This window comes from Hesperophylax consimilis, chromosome 13 (genome assembly GCF_061612785.1).
Source record: "Hesperophylax consimilis isolate HC1 chromosome 13, BYU_Hcon_1.0, whole genome shotgun sequence".
Classification (NCBI taxonomy): Eukaryota; Metazoa; Arthropoda; class Insecta; order Trichoptera; family Limnephilidae; genus Hesperophylax; species Hesperophylax consimilis.
The window spans coordinates 25,230,049-25,241,954 of NC_142848.1; the positions used below are offsets into that span (position 1 = coordinate 25,230,049).

Here is an 11,906-nt window from a genome sequence, read left to right on the forward strand (position 1 = left end):
CGGGCTATCAAAGGGTTCAGCCAGGGTTTATAATTGAAAACTTCCGAGCGCATTATTTCTGGAATGTTTACAGAAAAAAATTACATGACTCCAAACACTATATTACTATGAAATACTGTAACTTTATTGGTTTCTTTATTTGAACACGCCAAATGGTTTCAGCAGATACGTACCTGCGTAAGGGCTGATATGAACTGAACACAAAGTTTGTTATGTTGTTAGGTGAATTCTTACGATGGTAATACGATGGAAATAACGCTGTGAGCTGAAATTAGTTGCTCACGACATTACAAATTTCCGTATGACGGAATATTATACACGGACGAAATTACACACCTGCGGAATTACACACGGACGGAATTAAACAAGGACGGAATTACACATGGGCAAAATTTCACGTATTTTCCAATATTGCACTGCCAGAACGGAACGGACGGAATTATACTTTCTTAACCCTTTTACACCCACATTATTGTTTCCACAAATAAAATATGTAATGCTTGATAATACCTCAGAAAATTATTTGAAAATTTTTGGTATTTAATTTTTTTTTTTTTAGAAATATTTCTATGTTAATTTGGATTAACATTGGATGTCAGAGGGTATTTTTTAAATAGTAAGGTAAAATAAACATAACACAAAAGTAATACAAATAACTGTTTCATGTCAAAAATACACATTTACAATGTAGTGATAATCTCTTAAGGTACAAACAAATAAAATTTGAACTAAAACTCATTGAGTAATAAATAAATAATCTAGGATAATAAATCTTTTAAAATTCGCCATACTAGTGGAAAACATGTCCGTCACTATCAGTGTTAATTTGAATGAACATTGAAATTCATTTACAGTATTCTGGCAAATGACTGTGAACAGTGAAATGAACTGATGTTATTATTATAGAACATATCTTAATGCGTTAAAATATTTGTAATTCGAGTAGAAAATATTTACTATCTCACCTTAAATTAAGTAATCAATGATGGCAGAAATTCAATGAAACTCGCAATCAGCAGATGTCCAAATATTTATCGTTGTTGTGGCGGAAATAATGATTTCAACCGAGCGGAAAAAATATACGCCACAGAAAAGATTACAAGCTATAAGAAAAAAATAACATGGCATTTCTAAATCGCTACCGTTACGGTAAAAAAATTCACTAAGTTCATGTCAATTTGAATTATCACTGGGGCTGAAAATTCTCTCCAGGTGTGATTTCTTCCAGTTGAAATTCTGTCCGTGTGTAATTCTGGCAGACTTTGGCCTCCGTGGTCGATGGGTAAGGTTCTCGAATAGCAAGCTGAACGTCGCGGGTTCAAATCCCGGTGTGCGCCAATAAATATTCATTAATTATATTGTTTTAAAAAAGTATAATAATTGGTACGTGAAATTCACACTTGTGTAATTTGTCATGTAACCATTACAAAACAAGTTTCATGGTATATGGATGTAACTCGCCAAAAAGGAAATTTGTGCTTGGTGTGGGATTCACACTTGCTTACTCAACTTCTTTGGTTACTATATTTTCCTTCAGTGTTTGGGATAATTTAGAATTCATTTATTCGATAATAGCACAGTCTGATTAGAAGTCGTAGGTAACTAACTATAAGAAATATTTCTATAGAATTTTCCGCTTTATTGTCTGCTTCAATTACGTTTATTATAATAACCCGGTACTCGGAGAAAACTAGGTATTACTAATTCATTAAGAATCTCTTCGAATTATTGGTAATCCGGTTAAAAACTGACGTATTCAATAGTTAAGGACCTGCAATCCCATTTTAACCGGATCGCCAATAATTTGAAGAGATTCTTAATAAATTAGAAATACAATTTTTTCTCCTTGAATATGATATTACACCAGAAGTAATTTTGATTAATGATAAATGGCGAATAATCCACATACCAGTAATCCTTCCATTATGCGAAATGTCATGTCATCTTTGTTTATTTCTCAATTTTTTTTTTCTTCTATATATTATTTTTTTATGTCGTGCTTTCTTCCAATGGATAATAGCAATTCTGCTTCCGTGTACTCTGATTTCATTCCATTAGGCATTTGTCTGAAAATGGTTCATATACTGAATCTGGAAAAAAGTGGTCCAAGTCCATTTTTTGTTTTGAGTAATAAAATCCAAACAACGTTTAAAGCTCGCACTGAATCCTCACTTGAGAATCTATTATACTCTTATAATTAGTTTCAAGTCTTATTTTGAAACGAAAGATATAAACCAATGAAAGTGTGTTGTTTGCGTATCCATATTTTTGTGGAGAAATTATGCAAAAATTTTCCATCCCGAACAATAATTCTTTGAAGAATAATACATAATTTTTTTTAAGAACGAAAATCATAATTTTGTAGCGCCTGTACACGTCGCGTCGGCCCAATGCGTTGGGCCAACGTTGGCGCCAACTCGCTACCGTGTGAACGCCTACGCCAACGTTGGCCGGTTAAAAACGGTTATGTCGTCATGGCGGCAAGTCGAAAATGGCACGTTTTAAATCGCCACATAAAATGTATTCGTCAACATAAAATAAAATAAATATACACTATAGTAATGTTTTTCCTAATTTTTTTCTAGAATAAAAAAACAATGAAAATAAATCTGCGTTGGCCATTTGATCTTCTTTTTTAAATGTGAATACCACGCAAGAGTCCCAACTGCTCCCAATCGTCTGGAGCCAGTGAAACTACGGCATCCCCAATTGGAGTATGTTGTGAGGCTGAAGGTAATGGAGAGGGGAAGAAGAAAGTGGGAGAGTACCTACCTATTCAGATATGATCACCATACACGGCTAAAGCCATTTCAAGCAACGTTTCTGTATGCTGGTATTACACCAGGGCGATACTTAGAGTATCTTCCACTCTGAAACGTGCCTCAAGTATACTATAAATATTTTTTTAAATGCGTAAATTGTGAAGTTGCATAAATTCATTAAATAAAATTTACTTGCGCACGCCGGGATTTGAACCCGCGACCTTCGACCTAGCTGTACCTCTCGACCACAGAGGCCGTCAAATCTAGATAGATGTGGAAATTATCGCAGCCTCGACATTTTATTGTTCAGCACGTTTAATTAATAATCATCATAACGTCGCATTAATTCGTAGACTGCGTAACTCCAAATTTTTCGAAAATACGTTTTTAATGCCATCTGGTGTTAAAATTAGACCCGCATCGACTAGTAAAACTCGAAAATTAAAAAAAAAAATAACCTTTTAGATACACAAATTAGGAAACTGCGTAAAATTATGGTGCCATTTGTACTCGCGAATACTTCGTAACTCCTTAATTCAGTATTGGCCGGTGAGCCGTGCACGCTTGTTGTGTTTTTGACTGAGGAAATTTATTTACGGTGTAATAGTTTTACCGTGAAATTAACTGAGATAAGTTGATTAATCAATTTTGAACATTTTATAACCTTAATTTTAATTGTGAAGTCACGAATAGTGTTTTGTATCTGTAGTCTAAACTGACGTCTTCTGCACCGTGTGACGCTCTGCCGTAGCTCTCTTGTTTAATGTGCCTCTGCGGTTGCGTTCACCGCTTTTACAGTGATACCTGCTTATCACCACACGCCCTCCTGATGTCATCATCACTGCACGAATTGATTTAACTAACCCGGAGCCCTTCGCGTCCTACCTAATAGGTGCTTGTTCTGTGATTATCTCTTCTTCAAGGTCACCATCTCTTTGCAAGTGGATCTCCTCCTGATGCATATCCGGATCCGGTTCTTCACTGTCCTCTTCAAACAAACCCAAAATATTTACGGTGGAACGTGCGGCAATTCCATCTCGTCTCTCCTCAGACACAGTCCGTTCTCTGTCAGGCATCTTCCGCGGGTCAAGCACATGTTTGGTATGCCATCTACTTCGATGTTGTTGACTGAAGTAAGTCCTGTCACCCTTCCATGCACGATGTGCATCTCCCATCTACTGGCTTAACCGCAAGAAGATCGCCCACTTAGAGCTCAGTCAATACTTCCTCTTCTATATTCACTTGCGCAGAAGGGTGTCTCCACGAGTAAGTGTGAACTATACTAGACAGCGCAATACCTCGATCATCCTGACTTTTTGCAGCCAAAGATTGTACCGAAACACTGCCTGCAGGGGATCGCTTCCACTTCTGGCTGCAGTTCTCTTTATTGTTTGATGATGTCGTTCAACTATACCGTTTCCAGCTGGTCGGTATGCCGCGCAAAATCTTTGACAAACATTCCATCTCTTACACTTATCTGTAACACTGTAGAAACAAAATGCAGTACCATTGTCTATGAGAACTACTTTGGGCGGGCCTCTTTCCCGAAACACTTCTTCCAAATGTCTGATAATCGAAGCTGCATTATCTGACTCGATTTCCCGCCACACGGCAAATCTACTTGGACCGCAATCGATAAATGTGAGTAAACATTTCCTACCGAAATGAGTAACATCAACTGCCAAGCGACTCCAGGTTGTCACAACATTAAGATTACCCGCTTCATGGGATGATGGTGGAGGGTCAATTGTCCTGCATTGTACGCAGGAACGCACGCATCTATCGACGTCCTTTCTTCTCGCCTCGGGATCGACCAGCTGGGCAAGATGAAGCGTTCACTTTACTCCAAAGTGATGCTGAGCATGAAGAGTTTCTACGCTTAAAGCACATGTTTGCTCACCAGTTTCACTTTCAAGTCTCTCCCACCTATCTTCACACTCTGAGGAGTCTCTTTTACGTTTCCTGTCATGGCTACTCTTTGCCCGGGTCTTGCAAACCCTAGTAAGTACATCAGTTTTATTTCTACAAGACAACAAGGGTGATCGACAATGTCAGATCAAATTCTTCTACAATCTCCTTCATCAACCCCAAGCGTCACTTAACGAGCATCTCTGACACGACTACTCCCGGTCAGTGTAGATCTCACCCAGCACAAAACCGTCGCCGAATCTGTAATGATCTCCAGAGTTTGAAGATTTCACTTGAGAGTCAGATTTAATCCCTTAAGGAAGGAAAAGTACCAGCATTTACAAGACTTAAAACAGACATTAGAAAAGGATTACCACTCCTTTAACGATAACCTTCCGCATCATTAAAATCATTAAAATGCATCTAAATAGACTGCCTCGACATACACATACATTGTTGTGTTTTATCTCCCAAATTTTCCGCTAGGTTGTTCATAAAACTGTTCGCAGAAAAGTTTTAAATCTTTTGTAAAATACGTATCTCCATTCTCGGTTTTTATGTAAACTTCCTAACTCCGATTTGAAATAGAAAGCCTTAACTTAAAAAGTTTAATGATTGAAAATAAATTTCGAAATATATTATATGTTCGAAACATAAATAAAAAGAACGAGTCGTCTTTCATTTTTTTTCACTACGAGGTTTTTTGTGCCTCCTGTAAAATTTTACATTTGGTGGTTACGCATTCTACGAATTAATGCGACGATAAGTAATCAATACGGTTGCCTCCGCTGACCGCACATATCGAACTGGAGACGGGGCCAACTTGTGAACGCTGTTACGAAAACCGAAAATAATCGGGTTGACCTGCTAACGTTGGCAGCCAACGTATATTACGGCCAAGTGGTTCTGTACAAGTTGGACCAGCGCGTTGGCCCAATGCATTTGGCGAACGTGTACTAGGCCCATTTCAAGTTTCGGCCGAATTCTGTCGCTTTTCCAATTATATTTTCTTCAGCGCCCCCACACGGAAATTTTCACTACACCCAGGGACAAATCAATAATATTTCTATGGATTCTTATCGGTCGGAGAGACAGATTCCAAAGAAAATAAAAATGAATATATTTCATTACAATGTTATTTACAGATTTAATGAAGAAATTAAAAAAATTGTTTTATGTAAAAGAAAAATAAAAAGAGTAAATTTTAGACATATAAGATTTACAGATTATATAAAGAAATATAATGATATGAAGTGAAAATGCAAGACAGTATTATTAGAAATGCATAAAGAATAATAAGCTTTATTTAATATTATTAATTGCTAAGCATTCTAAGTATGCCTATCGCCTATCAAATCATAAAATCGTTGATCGCCCCACTACTTAATGTTACTTATCGTCCACCAATCACTGTGATCACTGGTTTAGAGTTTACGTGAGAATGAAATCTTTCCTGTTTGTTGTACCAGCGAGTTTCTGGACACCGTGTACAAATATATGTCCTTATTTAAGGTTTCCAATCCAGACAGAGACAAGTTCTTTCATAGCCTTAATCAGAATTTTGTCCTTTTCCTAAAAATAATAATAAAAGTGTAAAATATCTTTATACTTACCTATGGCTTCTTCGAGGATATCTGTTGGTTCCAACCACTTAGTAGATAATACACCTAGAAGTGCAAACTTTACCGACAGAAAACTGATGTCGCCACTTTACATGACTCCTAGGCCCCAGAGAGGCCAAAAATAATTTTCTGTATTATTTCCGATATTTGAAAATGTTTAATCAATTTCACCAGGAGTAAGGAAAAATTGACCTTACTTCGGATTTTTCGTATCCGTTATATTAAACTGAGTAACAAGATAAAACAGAATAGTGATTAAACAGAAAATTAGTACGATTAAATAATAGGTTAGGTTTGTTTACTTTAGTTCGGATTAGGTTAGGTTATCGTGATTTATTATTGGGATATTATGCCGTGTTGCGCTTCCTCCTTCTTTAGCCGACGTTTTAGACAGCATTACGGTCAAATATGATTCAAGATTTTCACGGCCAAAAGTATTTTTGTTATTTGTTTTCGGGGTGTTATGCCGTGTTGCGCGAACTCCTTCTTTAGCCAACGTTTCGGACAGCATTGCAGTGTCCATCATCAGGGCAGATGTGTTACCGCAACACGGCATAACACCCCAAAAACAAATAACAGCATTACAGTGTCCATAATCCCATCTACCCTGATGATGGACACTGTGAAACTGTTCGAAATATTGGCTAAAGAAGGAGAAAGCGCAACACGCCATAATAGCCAAAAAAATAAATTACGATAATACTTTTGACTGAAAATCTAAAATCATATCTAGGTAAGGTTAGTTTTTTATCACTTTTCTTCAATGTTCTATTTTGTCGCTGTTCTTATATGACATTGTTCTTTTTTGTCATATATTTTTTGTAGTTATTCTATTTTGTGATTGTTCTATTTGATTGTTCTGTTTTGTGATTGTTCTATTTAGTCACTGTTCTGTTTTGTCATGGAACCTTAAAATTTGCCAATTTAGTCCTGTCTAATAATGAGTTATTTGTTCCAGGTCCCGCTCCTATCCAACTCCGGCACCTCGGGGCTAGGACTTCTTCCACAGTCCTGTCCGAACCCCGAGCCCGGCGGAACCAAGAAGGCCCGCTCCACCGTGTGGCTGGCCACGCAGAAGCGGTACAGCAAGCTGACGGCACCCAAGGCATTCCTGGAGGATGAGGATAGTGAAGGCGAGGGCGAAGCGAAGTGATGAGATTTTAAAAAAGGAACGAAAATGGAACTGAAAGAAAATGATTGTAAATGAACGGATTTAATTGGACTTGAAAGGAAATGAACGTAATTTGAGCGGATCTGAATGGAACTAAATGGAATTGAAAAATTACAATATAATTACGCTCCGTATTTTGTGTATTTTGGTTGCAATCGTTATTCGATCAATAAATGGAAATGACAGATTGACATTATTGCACTACATTTTAATTACGGCTCAACTATCCTTTTTCTGTGTAACGACCGAGAACAAAAAAAAATTCTCCAAAATAGGGCAACGAGAACAATACTCAGACGAAATAGATATTCAAAAGTAAATAAAATGTTAAACGAACTAAATTGGCTAACGGTGAAACAGATGTTGACCTTGAACACGATGATATTTGTACACAAAATAGTAAACAACCTGCTACCCAAATATTTTTCAAATAAAATAAACAAGGACATACACAAACATAAAACTAGGACGTGCAATGAAATCAGGCTACCAAAAAAGGACAAGGCGAATACACAGAACAGTATATTCAATAAAGGGATGAAATACTATAACGCGCTGCCGGAAAACCTAAAGACTGCCCCAATTGAAAAATTCAAGATGTTGTGTAGAAGCCACATAAAGCAAGAAAAAACATAAAATAATATGTAAAAACTAATTAGTCATTTGTAAACTTAAATGTACAAATTACTAAAATAAAATTAATAAATAAAATAAAACAGATTCCGTTTCTGCTGTTTTGCTTGGACTGCGATCCATTATTATTTTAATGTTTGTTTTTAGTGTTATATTAAAAAATAAACAATTGTTTTTGTGATAGGTTTTTACTAATGATAATAAAATATATACCCTTTATGCTTCATCAAATTAAAAAAATATATCGATTATTAAGCAAAAATAAAATTCTACTCAATTTTCAGATAATTATTATATTAAGGTGTTATCAAGCATAAAATATGGTATTTATGTGAGTGTAAAAGTGAGGTGATGAAAGGTTTAACTTTATGCGACAAAAATAATAAATACACTGTGTTGGGGAAACTGAAACTATACGTTTGATAAAAAAAACTGAGCGGTCGCTAATTTAGAGAAATCTACCACAAATTCGTAAATAATATTATTATGTTTTTGATTTTCACATTTCTATTACTAAGTTGACACCACTATATTATATAATAATTATTTACTTTTAGGACTTTTCACAGCACGAATATTGGATGTATTTGTAAATATCGGATTTCAATTTTGTCATGTTTATTTATGTTCTTTTAGTTTTGTAAATAAAGTTTGATAGCGCAATAAAGATTTAAATTTATGATTTTTGTATTTAATTGAAGTAATCAAGTCTGAATTCTCATTGGAGGGTGGAATTAAATTCTGTAAAGTTGATATTTTATAATAATACTAGCTGGCGTGAACTCGGCGTTGTTGGGGGTTATCCTTAGGAGATAGACATATACTTTCAAGGACTTTTCTGTAGGCCTTTTTACGATATACAATTCTGTAGTACATTATTTTGATGTATCTCATAAGGTTTAGCCAGCGTTAACAATCTAAGCGCCCGAAAATATTTTTTTATAACTTTATTACAAAACATTGACTTTACTCTACTCTCTAAAAATAAAATATGCATGCATTTTATAAATAAACCTTCCGGAAAAAAATCTCGAAATGATAGTGAAAACCCTACCAAAATCCGTTGCGCAGTTTAGAAGAACTGAGCGCAAACACAGACAGACACAGATAGCGACTTTGTTCTTTACTGTTTATATATTAGAGATATATTTTATTTATTGTTTTTGTGTTTAATTCGTAGAACTCCATTTAATTTTTTTTTTGTAAATTTAATTTAGATTAAATTTGATAATATTATTATTAAGTCGTCGTCATCAGTATTAGTATTACTACGTCGTCTCAATGTGGACTAACCACAGTTTGAAAATGGCCTTGTAAGCCGAAACAGCTGTCACAATAATAAAAAACTAAAACACTTGCAGAACTTAACAATAATATTATCAAATTTAATCTAAATTAAATTTATAAAAAAATATATATATATATATATATATATATATATTTTATTTTCGGTTTAGTCAAGCCTTTTTTCTGTGCTTTTGGAAAACGATAACGATCAATGTAAGGGTCAAATCTTTCCAAAACCTCAACTATAACAATACTAGCGCAAACCCGTGAAAAATCAGGGGATATTATAATTGTAAGATTTGTCAAGCTGAAAGTATCTGTAAATAAATATTTGCTTCGGGATTATTGCTTTTCGGGAGAAGTAATTTGTCTTTCGAATGGTAGTAAAGTTGAATAATTGCGACTTTTATCTAATGGCATTATAAAAATGCCAGAAAATTTATATTCTTAGATATCCAAGAAAAAAGGCGCAGAGATTATGAGAAGTATAGCCATTCAAAGAATAGTTGTGTATATCTGAAATAGCTATATGAGCAGTCCGCTAAAGTATGCAAACTGGACATAGTTAGCATACTTTTAACGGCCTTGAATCGGCGTTATACAGAGACCGTTGACTGAGGATTGAACTTCCTCCCCACGGACTAACTAAAATGAGTGAACCGCGCTATCACTTAAGCCAAATCCTAATTGGATGGTACTGAGATTTATTTTAATTTATATTAACCGCTGTAAGCTTTTACGTCATCCACTTTCAGAGAAATGCGTGTGTGCTTGTGTTTAAGTGCCACCAAGAATGCATTATCATTGAAAACGAGTCTATTTGACGAGTTTCAGCTCGATCGGATATCGGGAAGTGGGTTATTATCCACTTCCAATTTTCCATTTCATTAATTTATTCATTCAATAGAGAAAACTGAATCGAAATTCATTTTGATCACAGACATAGGAATTAATAGACGAGAAGATAATGGCGAGGGGTAAAATCGACTGTTGAAGAACGAAGGGGGTTAAGCTGACTGTGATTCATCAATAAATCAATCTGACAGTAAATAGGCATCTCGCATTATAATATCACCATTTAGTTCTTAAAAGTAAAATCTGCTTTTGAATGAATAGACATTTTTACATGGGAGCGCAAATTACTCGCCACGTTATGAACTAATTTGCGAAGTCCAAATTCGGCAAAGTAAATTTCTTCTGTTTGCAGAGTCGTAGTTAGTTTCAGAGTATTTAGTTAAGACACTTTTACAAATGTTTCATAATTTACTTACCCCAGTAAACAACGATGAGCACACTTGAGAATCGCTACATTGTGATGTGATAGTATATGTTTCTAAAACTGATCCATATAATACGGTGTGAATAAGCTTAAAATAAAGTAAAATAATGCTTACTTATGGAATGTAATACGACAATTGGGTTTATTCTCTTTTTCACATCTATTTTTAAAAGTTTTCATATCACAAGTCAACATTTTGCCGTTTTATTTCGTAAAATGAACCGATGATACCTCGACCATAGTTCGCACAAGAATGATGACGTCACGTTTTCAAATTTCACTTGAGGCCATACGCGAGCCCAGCCGGCTCCAATGGAACCGGTATGGGGAGTGGGGATAATACGCTTTTAATCACTTAGGGCAGGTCTACTGATATTCATATGTCTATGATTTTGATGTATTTAAAAAAATGTAATTGATGAAAATAATAAGTTTTCTCTTATACGTACATATTTGATCGAATGTTATATTTAAAGTGCGTTGTGTTCCCGTAACTAAAAACACGTTGTATCAGAAACACCACTGTTTTGTTTTGGCTATGCATTCTTCAGTCATTGTCTGTGTTTCTTGGTTTGTCAGAAATTCCAGGAGGCATTAATCGTGTAGAAGACTAAACAGAAAACACCATTATTGTCGTGAGTCCGGAACGATGTTTTGTCCGTCTTTTGTTAAACAGATGATGGTCTGTCTGCAAAGCAAAAACACTGCTTGTCTCATCATTTTAACTTATCCGGTACTAAATAATACCTTATTACCAGTGGCGGTTTTCTTTAAGGCTCCGTAGTAAGCGTTCAAAGATGGTTTGAAAGGGAGATATGTAAATACAAATGTTAGAGGGAGCGCGCTAATATTAAAAAAAACTATAATAATTAAGCGAAAATGCTGAAAATATTTAATAAAACACGACTCCTTTGAAATAGAGCAAAAATCTCTCAACAAATGCTTTAGTTGCATTTAAAGATTGTGATTTTTTTGAAAGTTTTATGATTTTGAGCTCAAAATAAGAGGAAAATTAGTATATACTTCTGATTTCGACAAGACTTCAGCTAGTACCAAAAATAGTATTCGGTTTCCCGAATTATAAAAACAATTGTTCAATTTATTTAGAAATTTTATGGAGATGCCATGATAATATTATGTGAACCGTAATTTCCGTAATTTCGGTAATAAACCATAAGAGTGTTATTGCGTTTTACATACCCGCGAAATTAATTAATTATTAACCGCATTTTATTTCTGGATAT

General features: G+C 35.0%; 1 protein-coding gene across 1 annotated transcript in view; it reads left to right on the plus strand.

Annotated features, from left to right (window-relative positions):
* The window catches only part of LOC149418666 (uncharacterized), a 65,048-nt gene extending 56,298 nt beyond the window's left edge, over positions 1-8,750 (plus strand). Inside the window, exon 10 of the mRNA XM_089638614.1 lies at positions 7,251-8,750. Within this exon, the coding sequence (XP_089494740.1) occupies positions 7,251-7,445 (195 nt within the window). The 3' untranslated portion in view covers positions 7,446-8,750. The remainder of the gene's footprint in view (positions 1-7,250) is intronic.
* The last annotated feature ends 3,156 nt before the right edge of the window (positions 8,751-11,906 follow it).